General features: G+C 41.1%; 1 protein-coding gene across 4 annotated transcripts in view; it reads left to right on the forward strand.

Moving 5' to 3' along the window:
* Window positions 1-16,203, forward strand: part of LOC126183309 (protein sickie-like) — a 701,479-nt gene that overhangs the window by 444,497 nt on the left and 240,779 nt on the right. For 3 of the 4 annotated variants that reach the window (XM_049925155.1, XM_049925156.1, XM_049925157.1), the window contains exon 3: window positions 11,618-11,784. In XM_049925155.1, the coding sequence (XP_049781112.1) occupies window positions 11,618-11,784 (167 nt within the window). The remainder of the gene's footprint in view (window positions 1-11,617; window positions 11,785-16,203) is intronic. The other variant, XM_049925154.1, reaches the window with a different exon arrangement.

Here is a 16,203-nt window from a genome sequence, read left to right on the forward strand (position 1 = left end):
AATTTCTCTTCTTCAGAAACGCTTTCCTTGCCATTGCCAGTCTACATTTTATATCCTCTCTACTTCGACCATCATCGGTTATTTTACTCCCTAAATAGCAAAACTCCTTTACTACTTTAAGTGTCTCATTTCCTAATCTAATTCCCTCAGCATCACCCGACTTAATTCGACTACATTCCATTATCCTCGTTTTGCTTTTGTTGATGTTCATCTTATATCCTCCTTTCAAGGTACTGTCCATTCCGTTCAGCTGCTCTTCCAGGCCCTTTGCTGTCTCTGACAGAATTACAATGTCATCGGCGAACCTCAAAGTTTTTATTTCTTCTCCATAGATTTTAATTCCTACTCCGAATTTTTCTTTTGTTTCCTTTACTGCTTGCTCAATATACAGATTGAATAACATCGGAGAGAGGCTACAACCCTGTCTCACTCCCTTCCCAACCACTGCTTCCCTTTCATGCCCCTCGAATCTTATAACTGCCGTCTGGTTTCTGTACAAATTCTAAATAGCCTTTCGCTCCTTGTATTTTACCCCTGCCACCTTCAGAACATGAAAGAGTGTATTCCAATCAACATATATATATATATATATATATATATATATATATATATATATATATACCTGCATATATAAATATATGCTATGTGGTCATAAGTATTCGGAGACCTATTAGTGGATTACTGGACATTAATATGTGGTGTGCCCACCCTCCGCCGTTATTACGGATTGAACTCTGCTGGGGACACTTCCTATGAGGAGTGTGCATGTCTGTGGAGGAATGCCAGCCGATCCTTCCACGAGGCAGAAACCTGAGAAGGTTGTGATCTTCGATGCTGGAGTCTGGAGCGAAGTCGACGTTCTACCTTATCCCAAAGGTATTCCATTAAGTTCAGGTCGGGATTCTGGGCGGGACAGCCCATTTCAGGATTGTTACCGTCCACAAACCATTGCCTCAGAGATGCTGCATTATGATAGGGCGAAACGTGATGCCGATACAAAAAACCACCGTCTCCGAACTGTTCCTCTATTCTACGCAGTACACAGTACTGTAAAATGTATTCTATCTTAACACATTTAGCTTTTTCGTAATCACCATAAGGGGACCACACTCTAAGCACGAAAATAATCACATGCCGTAAGACCACATCCCCCGTACTTCACTGTTAGCAGTGCACACGATGGCGGGTAACGTTCTCCAGGCATTCACCAAACCCAAAACATTCCATCGAACTGCCACAGGGTATAGCGTGATTCATCACGCCAAATCACTCCATTTCGAGTCATTCACTGCCAGTGGCGCCGCTCTTTACACCGCCTCAAGTATCGCTCAGTACTGGCTCGACCATTGTACCCCATTCTTTCTAGCTGTCTATGCACAGTCATTGTGCCAGCTGGACTGCTGGTAGCCCATCGGAACTGACGAGTGATTCCTTCCGCAGATTTCATGCGATTATTTTACAACCGCGCTCCGCAACGCTCGACGGGCCCCGTACGTCACTACATGGGGTCTGCCTGGTCTCGGTTTAGTTCTGGTTGTTCCTCGGCCGACTCGGGCAGCTTTAGAAGGGTTGAAATACTCCTGATAGATTTGTTACCCACGTGACATGCAGTGATTAGTCTACGATCGAAGTCACTGAGCTGTCCTGACAGATCCATTCAGGTGTTACTGCTTCTCTACTGACAACACAAGACTCCCCACCTCTTTTTATACCGGCGGATCCAGCTACCGTACTTCTAGTGGTGAATTCCACATTAGCCGGCCGCGGTGGCCGTGCGGTTCTAGGCGCTTCAGTCCAGAACCGGGGGACTACTACGGTCGCAGGTTCGAGTCCTGCCTCGGGCATGGATGTATGTGATGTCCTTAGGTTAGTTAGGTTTAAGTAGTTCTAAGTTCTAGGGGACTGATGACCTGAGATGTTAAGTCCCATAGTGCTCAGAGCCATTTGAACCATTTGAGCCAATTCCACATTAAATATGGGTGTCCGGATGCTTTAGATACGCAGCGTATACTCGTTGGTTCGGCAGAGCAATGCATATATAAAACAGATGGCGTTTGCCCCCAGTAAGATCCTCGTTCTCCTCTTAAGCTCTCACCTTGGCAGAAGATAACCGCACCTGGAAGAAGTATTTGTTAGTTTTCGACCGTAGGCAAATAAACTGCAGTACGTATACAGTGCATTGTGATAATAGTACCCAAGATCTCTCTTCTAACTGCCATTTCAAGACATATAATCGCAGATACGAATTCAAAAGGAATTGGGGGTGGGAGGGGTGAGTTGTTTTTTTTTTACAGACGCTAGACGCGTGCATGTTATTACATACGACATGTGTTTAACAAATAAAGAGAATTTTTGTTTTTTGGAAATAATTTTATTTATTCGACTACATCATTGTTATCCCTTTCATAGTAGTCCCCCATTACATATTATATACTTCTACGAAAGCATTCCGAAACACTTCTGGAACTCGCCCAGTTATTGGCTCTCCCAGCGATGCGGCTTCTAAATCATCTACATATGTAAAATGACGGTCCTTTAAGAATTTATTTATTTTTAGGAACAGAAAAAGGTTACATGGGCTATGTCTTTCGTGTACGGAGGCTGGAGCATCACTGCAGTACTGTGGCAAAAACTTGTGGTGTGCTGTGCCACTAAAATCCGAGAACACAGCGAGCATAACCTTCACATGTGATCGCACTTATCAGTTTTTTTCGGCCTCGGTGATCCATGATGCTTCCACTGGGACAACTGATCCTTAATGTTGATGTATTGTACGCAAAAACATGGTTCATCACCTGTTATGAATGGTATCAGCAGTCAATGTCGTTGTTGACTTCATCTAGCAACTCCTGAGCAATATGCATTCAACAACTTTTTTTTTCGAAATTCGACAATTTTGCTACCCACGTTTCGTATCCAAAAAAATCAGAAAAAATTTCATTGCGTGAGTAATTTAAATTGTCAACATCATCAGCGACTTATCCACTCGTAATTCGGCGACCATTCGTAGTTATTTCTTTCACTTTTTCCACGGTTTCATCGGTTTATGATGCGTTGGGGCGTCTGGAGCACTCGTCATTTTCAACGTCTTCACGGCTCTCTTCTCGTAAACCCGTGGCAGACTCACCTAAACCAGTATTTAATATTTCTAAAACTTTGTTGCACTTTATTCCGTTCTTACAACAAAAATTAATACAAATTCACTTATCAATTTTTACACAAAATAAATATTCACCTCTACTACGTATATAACATTTTTGACAGCTGACAACAGACTAAATATCCAATATGGTTAACATTGTACAGAAGTACAGAAACTTTCAGACCTGTTTGCCAACACAAGAACGAACAAAGCGCGCGAAGCGGACTAAAACAACAAGCGAAATTACAAAATTCCCTTTACTTTTTGAATACACCTTGTAAATCAATTTCCATTTTAGAAGGAAGGTCAGCGTTGGCCGTAATTTTGCTGGTTTATTGACAGCAAAATCGATTTTCAATCACGTAGTGATCATTTTCAGTGCTGTAGTGTACAAATTAAACTCATAGGCACTGGTGTCAAGTTACCATCAGTAACCAAAGCTATGTAAGGATCACAATAATTGTGATCGTTACATAGCTTTGGTTACTGATGATAACTTGACACCAGTGCCCATGAGTTTAATTTGTACACCACAGCACTGAAGATGATCACTATGTGATTGAAAATCGATTTTGCTGTCAATAAACCAGCAAAATTACGGCCAACGCTGACCTTCCTTCTAATTTCACGTATATGGTCGTTGTGCACTCTATGGAGTCGCCAATCAATAAATTTCCATATTTCATAATTAACTTTCAGAGAATAAAGTAGCATGGAAAGTAAGCCTCTAAAATGTTTCCGAAGCTAGAAAGCTAGAAATGGAAAGCCAAAGGATACTGAGTAACGTAAAACCGAAACAGAAAGACAAAAAAACCTACTCCCAGATATAGGAGGAATTGTCTGAGAGAAACATTTCTCACGTTTATACGCTCGTACAGGCTTAATTTATAGACCGTTGTTCACAACTGCAGTAATTAGTGAACACTGAAAATTGTGACTGCACATATCGATTTTATATTGTGTAAATTATAGCGTTACCAAAGCTGTGATAGTCTGTTGCTATTACAGTTCTTAAATTAATTGTATGGCACATGTACCTGTCAAATTCTTAGACGTCTGCTTTTCAAAGTCTATATTTTTCTGAACATCGGTTCTTGGACGTTATGTTAAAGCAACGTACTATTCCCTTATGTAAACAAACTGCTGCAATCATTTTACTATTATTACATCAAATATGATATATATTTATGGTAATTGTGCAGTTTATTATTATACTATATTAAACATTTAATACATTTTAGTGGTAGTTTATTAAGCCCGTACACATCTGTCGGGATGAGTGCAAATTATATTTGAGAGGGGGAGACAGAGACACTAACAAACTGTGACCCAACTCCCAAAACCGAACCCTGATCCGCGACCGTATATTCGAGGATTTTTTGCCACTGATGTCGCTTTCAGGCCATCTACCACAGTGCGATATGTTTCATACATCAGACGATTAACTTGGATACATTTGACGAGGTAATATACTTTTCCTTACGTCTAGAGAAAGCCATGTTGAACGATGCACAGCTTATTATCTTACTGGCGGCGGTTTGCTGACTAAAACTTGAAGGGGTCTTTTCCTTGAGACTGGTGCAAATTCGCCGTCAGTTGATTAAAAATCTGATAACAAATTTGGTAGTGATGACTTCAATGCTACGAAACCAACACAGAAAAGGAACTTTCACCTCTTAGAATAGAGAGGTACGGTAAGTTCCTTTCTACTACCACGCTATATATGGAATACAGTGGTGTTTTCAGTGTTTATAAACACAATATTGTATATTTTTCTAGCGTCTCTATTTTAGCTCTTGTCATTCAATGACCGATTGAAAGAAATGCGTTCAACGAAAATGATGATGGCACAACTGAAATTTTTTCATGTTTTTAGGAGTCACGAGATCTGCATCATGTAATGCAAATTTGATTTCGCGCCATGTTATAAAGTTACAGGATTAAAATCAAGTACGGAAGTGAAAGAATTTTTGGTTCCCATTTGGCCTGTATACGGACATGTCGTTATTTGTCGTTATTTTTAGTAACACGGTCGTTGTTACTGGCTGCTTCGGTAGAGGAACACGGTGAAAAGTCCACAAACAAGCTTCAGCTGTGATTCCCGCCTGTGGACTTGGTAAGATACAGCTCTGGAACTAAAAATACCCCTCCTCTCCCTCATGTAATTAAAGCAGCGTACCTGCTCTGCGCCACACGGCCTCTGATGCTTCCTTTCAAACTGTTCTTATACTACGCTCACACTGTCATGTGTGTATAACGTGTTATAAGGAAATGAACCAAATAAACGCTATTTATGCAAGAACTTTTCGCAGAAAATAAGGTATTGGCTTTTACACATGCGCTATGAAATGACTATGTATTAACAGTACAGGTTAGGGAGTTGCCTGTATTGTATCGAATCTTAATTTGTACCACTCCTAAAAAAATTCGTACGTATTGCAGTAACGGACATTCAGTGAGGCTGTCGTGAATTACGTGCTTCTTGTGTGTTCAGAAACAGAACGTCTGAAGACATCCTTCGATTTGTTCTAGTTTTCATGTAAATTTTTGTGTACGTGGCGAAGACAATTACTGTTACAAGATGATTAACAACACAATGTTTAATTTACAGGTGAATGTAGATGAAATAATCTTAGTTTTCAGACAGTGGTGAATCTGTATTAATTGGGGTTCGTTTCTAGGAAACTGGCTAAGAGAAAATGGCGAAGTTGCCTATAATGTGCGCTATAAGTTTCCGATATTGTAATGGTACTATTTGAGACACTTGCTCGCATAGTGAGCCTTAAAAATGCATTTCGCATTATTCGTGAAACACATTGTTTAGAAGTGATGTGGTGCATTTTCTAATGTGTTCTTTATATGGACCAGCCCGCATCTTGCCAAGGTTGTTTCGACTGCGCTATAGAAGTTTCTCTGGGAATGCCTTACACATCCTCATCTCTCTGCATGTGTTTTCCGTACTCTTTGTGCCCTAAAGAAAGCGCCGAGCGCCGATTGCGTCAGCATTTCCCCTCACCCGCCGCAAAGGCCAATCTTGTCATTTAGATATCTGTTCATCATTTTCAGCAACTGTTTTTGAAGAATGCGGATGTGAAGAAATAGCACATTAGTTGCGTTAAAAATTGTTTTTTAACGCAACTGGTGTGCTATTCCTTCACACTGGAAATGTTATTCCATTCACACAGCCTCCCACCAGTGCGATCGGACTTTTTCTTTTGTGCCACCTATACTTGCTTCACACAGTCAAAGAGAAACGCTGTACGTGATGAAAGCGCAAAAAGTAATGAGACTCCCTCACAGCCGGCCGGTGTGGTCGAGCGGTTCTAGGCGCTTCAGCCTGGAACCGCGCAACCGCTGAGGTCGCAGGTTCGAATCCTACCTCGGGCATGGATGTTTGTGATGTCCTTAGGTTAGTTAGGTTTGAGTAGTTCTAAGTTCTAAGGGACTGATGACCTCAGATGTTAAGTCCCATAGTGATCAGAGCCATTTGAACCATTTTGAACTCCCTCACACAGTGAAAGTAAAATTACGTTCTACCACAATTTCAAAAGTACAGTTTCAAATATTTACCGAAAATTGCCAAAAAATATAATATATAATGATAATATCGGCCATTTTATACCGATGTATCGATATATCGGAGAAAATGTAATGCCAAAATATGTCGATAAAAATGGTTCAAATGGCTCTGAGCACTATGGGACTTAACATCTATGGTCATCAGTCCTCTAGAACTTAGAACTACTTAAACCTAACTAACCTAAGGACAGCACACAACACCCAGTCATCACGAGGCAGAGAAAATCCCTGACCCCGCCGGGAATCGAACCCGGGAACCCGGGCTGTCGATATTTTTGTAGGAAATATTGATATATCGATATTTGATCAACAGCCCTATTCGATGCAGGACCTAGTGCTTCTCGAATAATTACGTGACGTTTGATTAGAGCGGCGCGCGAGCAAACTATCACCAGAATCTAAAAAATTGTCACGAGAACAAGCTTTTGAGAGTTTCTTGCAACACAGGTGAAAATTGTAATAAATCCTACCATGGTGCAAACTCCTGTTGTATTTGAACTAATTTACAATAAGAGTTCTCATACGGTATTTATGGATACACTATATAAACATTTATGGTGCTTTTTGTGTCAAGGTAATAGTCAAGGGCGAAAGTATTGTCATTCAAAAATATTATTAGATCAAATAGAATGTTTTATTTGGTTATTGGAGACTATAATAATTTACCAAGTCAGTTGCAAATGAACATTTCGATTCCTGTTCACACATTAGTAAAAAAGTTACTAGTTTTTAATCAGCTTTAAAACAAGATGGTCACATTCAGATGAAACAATGAAAGAAATTAGTTGGGAATCGAATGAACAGTAAATGAAGTAAATCTTATTAAACTGATTGTAACTGAGGTCGAGAGAATAAATAACAGTGGCCAGACCCGTTGTGAAGATAATACCAACAGACGTCACTAGATAGCAGGACAAGCTAAAAATGTAAGACAAGACAAAATCGTGACTAATTATTTGTTTATTGAAGGCTGTTTTTACATATTAGCTGAACTCCATAAGATACTACAGTACGTGTTTCGTGGTTATTTTTATGATTAAAATGCGTAATAAATTAATGGAATAATTAATATAATCTCCACACCATGGAGACAGTAATAACAGTAGTTGCGAACAAAGGCCGAGATTTTCCGAGTTGTGATGTCAACTCTCCGAACAATTCGAGCACATCCCTGTAGTTGAGTCGGCGTTAAGTAGCTCCCTGACAGTTGGCAACGCTGTTGCCAGCTTTCAGCTACGAAGTTCCAACGGTTCCGGACGAAAACAGTAGCCGTCTATAGAGCTCCGGCAACACTGAGGCATTGCTTCAGAGACGTTTACAAAATCACGTAGCGTGACTGTTTGCAGCAGGCGCGCTGAGCTACTGCGCCCAGCCCGCTGCATGTGTCAAATGGTTCAAATGGCTCTGAGCACTATGGGACTTAACATCTATGGTCATCAGTCCCCTAGAACTTAGAACTACTTAAACCTAACTAACCTAAGGACAGCACACAACACCCAGCCATCACGAGGCAGAGAAAATCCCTGACCCCGCCGGGAATCGAACCCGGGAACCCGGGCGTGGGAAGCGAGAACGCTACCGCACGACCACGAGATGCGGGCACATGTGTCAGGTAGCTAGTTAGTTAGTTACGTGTTCCATTGATCAATAGCACGGAAAAACCGTTATGATGTGGAACGTGTCAAATGGACAAGAAATGCGCACAGGAAACAAGTTTTTTTTTCTTTTTCTTTTTTCTTTTGTTTGCATTAAAGTGTTATACCTAAATATTTCTATTATCTATCCCATTCCCTTAAATGGCACAAAATGCATATATTATATCATCAGATTTATTTACTCATATTCAAGAATTCATCTATACAACAAATACACGTTAATACGCGGGATTAGCTGAGTGGTCTATGGCGCTGCAGTCATGGACTGGGCGGCTGGTCCTGCCGGAGATTCGAGTCCTCCCTCGGGCATGGGTGTGTGTGTTTGTCCTTAGGATGATTTAGGTTCAGTAGTGTGTAAGCTTAGGGACTGATGACCTTAGCAGGTAAGTCCCGTAAGATTTCAAAAAAAATGGTTCAAATGGCTCTGAACACTATGGGACTCAACATCTTAGGTCATAAGTCCCCTAGAACTTAGAACTACTTAAACCTAACTAACCTATGGACATCACACACACCCATGCCCGAGGCAGGATTCGAATCTGCGACCGTAGCAGTCCCGCGGTTCCGGACTGCAGCGCCAGAACCGCTAGACCACCGCGGCCGGCTCCCGTAAGATTTCACACACATCTTACGTTAGAGAGAGAGACAGGTGTAGAAGGAGTTCTCAAGGAGGTATGATTTCAATTTATTTTTGAAACTGTTACTGCTGACTGTTAGACATTTTATTTCATCTGGTAATCTATCAAAAAGTTTTATAGAAGCATATTTTACCCCTTTCTGTGCCAAAGATAGGTTAAGTAAAGGATAGTGTAGGTCTTTCTTTTTTCTGGTGTTGTAATCACGAATGTCGCTGTTGATTTTAAACTGGTCTATGTTCTTGAGAAAAAATTTCATTACTGAGTAAATGTACTGTGAAGCAGTTGTAAGAATTCCTATTTTTTTAAACAGATGCCTACAAGATGTGCGACTATGAACCCCACACATTATTATAACTACTTTCTTTTGAGCAGTGAATACCTTTTGCCTAAGTGTTGAGTTGCCCCAGAATATTATTCCGTATAGCATCAGAGAGTGGAAGTATGCAAAGTATGTTAGCTTACTAATTTCTACATCCTCAAAATTGGCAATTATTCTGATTGCAAAAGTTGCAGAACCTAGTCACTTTAGGAGATCCAAAACATGAATTTTCCAATTAAGATTCTCATCTATATGTACACCCAAAAACTTAGTTTGCTCTATCCTGGCTACTGACTTCTTTTGGAGTGTTATGTTTATTGAAGGAATTACACTTTTTGCAGCAGAAAATTGGATGTACTGTGTTTTTTCAAAGTTCAGAGCAAGCCCATTCGCAGAAAACCAATTAATAACCTTTCCAAAGACCTTATTTGTATCATTTTCTATCGGACTTTCTTTTACTGTATTAATAATTATGCTTGTATCGTTAGCAAACAGTGTCAGTTCAGCATCTTGTTTCACATAAGAAGGGAGGTCATTCACGTATATCAAGAACAGGAGAGGACCCATTATCGAACCTTGTGGAACACCTAATGTAATTTCACCCCAGTTAGATGAAGTGGCAAACTCCTTTGAATTACTTGAGGCATATAAAGAGACTTTTTGCTTCCTGTTCTGTAGATGTGACTTAAACCACTCATATGCTGTTCCATTTATACCATAGAATTGTAATTTCTCTAACATAATGTGATGGTTCACACAATCAAATGCTTCTTTCAGCGACTCGACGGTAGTCGTAAGTGAGCTTTTTCTTAACCCTTTATTAGGCAGTGTTGCTCTCAAGCAACATCAAATTTACGTTGGCCTTATAGGACAACAAACACTTCCCAGTGCCTTTTACTGGCATTGTTGCCTCCAGGCAACGTTCCTTTACAAACTGCGAATGCCAGTTGTTGTAATAGTTCAAGATTTTCCACACGAGATGGCAGTTTGTGCAGTGGTGTTACAGAGATCTCCTCGTGTGAGCAACAGGGGTGTCTTATTTTGGTTCTGAAAGAGTGGATTTCAATAAATTGGCAGTGATCTTAGCAGAGTTTCTTCAAGAAATACCCAGAGGTGAGTTTACAGCAGAAATATTTCAATCAGATATTGTTTTGAATTACGTAAATAGTATAAATCTTTTATGTTGCCTGTGAGCAACATTGCCCATAGTTGGGACATGTGCCATTAGTATATTACATATTCTTACGGCGGATATTCAAAACAATAAAATCGTGACACTTGCAAGCTCATTTTGTGGTGTCCAACCACTCTCAACAGTAAAATGATGAGACAGCAATGAAAAAAGAAGAATTGATGTACCCTGTCCCAGTACTGTACGTCAGTAAAACAAGCCTATGGGAGGAATTGATTTTGCTGGTATGCTGATAGAGCTCTACAGAGTACCAATAAAAACTAGGTGCCGGTACATGAGACTGTTTGGATTTATGCTAGATCTGAGTGTTGTAAATGCCTGGCTGGTATTTCGAAGAGAATCTCTGGACAAGAAGACCTCACTGAAGTCATTCAGGGCAGATATTGCCAATGGTTTGATGTTTTCAGGGAAAAGGAAAGTAGGAAGGCCCTCAATAGACATAACACCACCACAAAAGAAGAGGAGGAAGCCAACAGCTCCGACTGTTACAATGTCCGATTTGATAATATGGAGCATTGGCATGTATACGGTCCCAAAGGTCGTTGTCGTTATTGTCCATCTGGATTTTCTACAGTCATGTGTTCAAAATGCAATCTAGTATTGTGCTTCGTTCCAAAGAGGAACTGTTTCCAAAAATTCCATTGCAAGAAGAACTAGAAGGGAATATGAAACAGTTCTGTTAAACAGCAGGAATGCATAAATGTGTTTATAAATTAAATTATTCACGTACAGGAAACCTTTTGCTTAAGGTTATTGGCAAACACGTTTTTTCTATAATATGTATAAATGTGGTCTACTGCTGGCAATGTTGCTTGTAACCAACATTTCATAATTTTCATAATTTTTGTCAAAAATTTCTAAAACTGAATGAATTGTATTTCTTTAAGCATAATAAATAAATATAAGCATTGAAAAATTTTTTTGTTTTCATTTTCACCATTTACCAAATAAAGGGTTAAGTTTGGATACATATATTTATTTTGTCTTTGGTGTGTATGAGAGAGAGAGAGAGAGAGAGAGAGAGAGAGAGAGAGAGAGAGGATCCATGGTGCAGTACTAACTGAGTTGCGCACGGCTCTCATGTGATGTTAGCAGGCTGCCGGCCCCATTCAGCAAGCAGCAGCAGCAGCAGCAGCAGGCCCACGCGCATGCGCAAGCCCAAGCGCAGGGTGCGCAGGCGCATGCGGGGCCAGGTCAAAGCAGCATCCCCACACCAGGCCGCCGAGCTGCTCCCTCACCGGCCACCGTGCACAACGCCGGTCAGTTTATTTATTTTTATCTCTGTTCTCTCTTCCCTTCCACATCTCTAACTTTTACATGCATGCCAGTAATATGAACTATACTGCTGAAAAAAAAGTTTTTAAGTGTGCCGAATATATGCATTTAATCTAAACCAGGGCTTCCCAACATGTGGTCCGCGGACCCCTTAGGAGTCCGACGGCTCTTTCTAGGGGGTGCGTGGCCACCTTTCACCAAATCGTGTAAAATAATGAGTAAAACTATTGAATAAAAATGTGAAAATCAAATTCATCACTATTTTCTTTTCGTGTGAAAAACGTGTACTTTTACTTCAGGTCGTATTCCCATGCAGCCTTTTCGGTTCCTAAGTGAGAACGCATACACAGTTTAATGCCGGAGAATGCGGCTTCTCTGATTGACTGTTTCGCAACAATTCGGGGGTCGTTTGTGCCCCGGCTGACGGCGCTAGATGCGCTGAAACCTTTTACGCATGCGCGGAGCGAGCTTTGTCGACCAATCACAGCGCTCAATGGCACGTATGCGGCCCCAGGCATCGTTAAATGTTAAACTTGCTTTGTCAGTGCACTATCTACTTCATAAGTCGATTTTTGACCAGTTTATTACTTCTAACATGGATCCGCGGTGGAAGTCGGCATCATTGAAGAACGGTGCGGTTTCTCCATCGCCTTCACAACAAGGGAAGTTTCCAGTTGAAATGAAGGAGGAAGGAGGACGACCAAAGGAAGAACAATCACAAGAAGCTCCAAAGACTATTGATACTTCAGGGAGGGGGGAGGGGGTCATTGGGAACGTGGCACTAGCATTAAGAAGCTTTCAGTTCCCATGGGTTTCGCTCTGAAATTTAAAGTTACTGTGCTCTTGACTGACTAGGGGTTCGCCATGGATTTTCGACTGTAGAAGGGGTCCGCCAGCTGAAAAGGTTGGGAAGCCCTGGTCTAAACAGTATCGGAAGTTAGTTGGGGACAGTTTGATTTAATCAGAGTTCGTGACCTCCAGTATCTCGCATGCCCTCCTTGCTCAGCCTGACAAAGATATGTCACGCTCCGCATGAACCTAAGGTGATGACAGTATGCGTATCCATTCCCGTTCACTGCGGAGAGCCTCTGAGAGTTCTTGGAGAGTCTGTTGCGCAACAAGCAGAATATGTATCTGTTGTGAATGAGGTAGGGACTCATCTCTTGAATTTCCAGCCTCTGCAAGACATTCCTGGCGGTTCCCTCTACATGCGACGTGGCATTATCGTTCATGAGACGGAATTTAGGGCCAGTATCGCGCCCAGCGTAATGGTCCATCATGATCTACTCGAAGTGCACCATGGCAGTAAGACAACCACCTTCATAGAGTCGTTAATACTGATGCCACCCAACCCATCACTGAATCTGCCGATTTAGACAACATTCGGTTTGCACTGCTCACCTCGGCGTCTCCTTACACGCACACGTCCATCATCTCGAGTGGAGGAAAATCTTGACCACTCTGTTAGTAAGTCAAGTATAGCGAGTTTGCCAACCGAAAGAGTTACGGGCGCACGGAAGGTGAACCTTGTAGTACTGCCGCATTTTTAGACAACATAGTTGCGTGAAGATAGCAGCAATTGGTTTACTTATAATCAATTATTCAAAATGACAGTCACAATCGCATTATTTATTTTGTCGCCAACCGGTTTCAACCCGCGATGGGGTTGTGCTTCTTGCTTAAGTATGTAACTACCGTTGGTCACCGTGGAGGGTGTTACCGTCTGCCCACGTGTTGTTGGCCGTTATTTAAGCTCATGCAGAGAGCGAACCATGCATAGTTACCAACCGTGCACAGGCAGGGTGACGACTCCAGCAAGCGACCAAATGGGTATAAAAATCTGTTTATTTATGTAACGTTGACTAATTGCTTGTAGATTACGTACATGATTACTTACTAATATTATTAACTTTACAGAGTAAACTGCCCTGAAGATGACCCCATCGCGGGTTGAAACCGGTTGGCGACAAAATAAATAATGCGGTTGTGACTGTCATTTTGAATAATTGATTAGAGCTAATCGGACACGAAGTTCAGGGAGTTCATGTCTCGTAAACTATTGATTACAGGCTGATCCTACACTGTCGTTCGAGTTGCTATTCCGAGTTGTTGTTGTCGCGTATTGGCAGTGACTGTACGACGCACTAATGCCAATTATCGCCCATTATGCGGATCTGTAATGCTTCGAAGCCGTGTCCGACCCTCCCCTGTCTCACTGAGCGAGGTTAAGACACTAGACTCGCTTTCGAGAGAATGGTGGTTCAAATCAAACTCCGGTCATCCAGATATAGATTTTCCATGGTTTGCCGAAATGGCTTTGAGCAAATGCTGAAATGTTTCCTTTGAAGAGGACAAGGCCGGTTTCCTTCCACATTCCGGACAGGCGCTCTGTCTCTAATGACATCGTCGTCGACGGGATATTGAACGCCGATCTTCCTAACTGCCTCCCTAGCCTGTCTCACTGTAGCGATTCCGAAACTGATGGATGATACGGAGACCTGTCGAAATACGACGACTGGGCCAGACTTCCTGAGTCCTCATGACTGCCCTTTCGATTTCGATGTCGTCGAGGCATGAAATCGTACGAGCTTCAGACAAATGTCAACTGCTCTCTACTACGACGCACAGAAAAATCGCTACTCATTCAATGCTGAGCTGCAGCGGTAAGCCAGTAGATTGAATATTACATGGCTCTTCAGTATGCAATAATACTTCTGCTACACCGAGTGTAGAGAAACAAGGGTAACATACCAGACCCTTGACAACGTGTTCCGCTAACTCTTTTGAAAGGGCATAATTATTGTTTCGTATGGCTGCTTACAAACAGTAGTCATATACCTTAATAAAACAACAGCTAGATAAGCGAATAAAAAATTGTGACAATAATAAAACAGTTAAGTGACAATCGTAATTTAAGCAGTTATAATCTCTGTTCTAGATTAATGGAACAGACAACTGCATTGCATTCTGTACGTAGTCAGGTCACATTATGACCAGCTCTCAGATGCGGCGACTACATTGCACGGCGCATGGCGTATTTCGAAGTGATCTGCACTGGTGAAGTAGATGTGCTGAGAGTACCATACCCACTGCGCAAAGCCCGTTTTCTCGGAAATGTTACGTCCGAGCTTTTTCAGGTAAAATCCGTTTGCGGCAAATCATTAAGCATGAAATGAATGGTGCGTGGAACTGAGGGAGCGAGATCAATTTGATAATTTCATATAGGATGGAAGCACATTACATTTATGCTCAGTGTTGTCACATGACCGAAGTAGTATTTGTTTGAAACGTTTTTTTATATGTTACATCTGTCTGATATTATATTCCTGGCGTTGACAAGTTGAATAACACTTAAAGAAAGAAACAGAAAATTTGTGGAATAACAAATGTGCTTAACATTTCTTTTTACCGAAATAGTGATATTGGAAATAGTCCACTTGTTTGGAAATCATTACTGAAAATAGATTTGCTTGTTTTTCTCACTGAATGAGCAAACTGCTCTTCGATTGCCACTCGCATTTTAAATAACTCTTTTTCCTGGGCGGTACATTGGGAGGGGAGGCCCGTTTTTTAACTCGACTTGGTTGTTTTTGTTTGCTGTGGTACATCGAAGTACAGTGTATAAACGCAAAACAAAATTAAATTATGACCAAGTCCTGGAAGTATATTTCTCCCAGCAAAGTCCAGGCATACTTCGGGTACTCAAAAGTACACGAAAACGGGATGCGACTGTGCCTAGGAGGGTGGAAAACGACCAGAAACTGTCGAATACCTTATCTTGTAATAATGTATGAACAACAGCATTATTAACAGTTTAAACAACATTAAATTAATTATTTTAAAAATAAAGATTTTTTCTTTTTACAACATTACAAATATGTTATTCAGCAAATCAATTACCCTAAAAATTTTCTGTTTCTTTCCCTTAGCGTTATTCAACATATAAAATCCACGGATATTGCTTTGATGATGTCATCGAATCGGCGCAATATACCAAACGATTTTGCCGACAAAATGAAGTTTCGAGAGCTATATTCAACAATTTTAATTTTGCACCCACTGCGCATTTGAAGTTAAGAAGCTGAGCCCGTTTCCTGAAGTTCCCAATACATTCCAGGAAATGTGAAATACAATATTATGTCGTTCTTTTAGGTTTGCCTAAACCGGGTTTCACCCGGAAACACTTGGGCGTAGTTTCCTACAAAACTTTCAGGCATACTGAAAAATATTGGCGCCCACACATTTCCAAAGGTGTCGATCACTCAGCACAAAAAGTAAATCATGTTTCATCAGTACCGAGCTCTTTGTCTATAGAGGTGTTTGGCATTCTCAAAACTGAAGGATTGGCAGTATAAACTGTTGAACATCCAACCTATTAACCATTTTGGGCACCCATTGACTAT

Source organism: Schistocerca cancellata, chromosome 4, assembly GCF_023864275.1.
Source record: "Schistocerca cancellata isolate TAMUIC-IGC-003103 chromosome 4, iqSchCanc2.1, whole genome shotgun sequence".
In the NCBI taxonomy this organism is placed as follows: domain Eukaryota; kingdom Metazoa; phylum Arthropoda; class Insecta; order Orthoptera; family Acrididae; genus Schistocerca; species Schistocerca cancellata.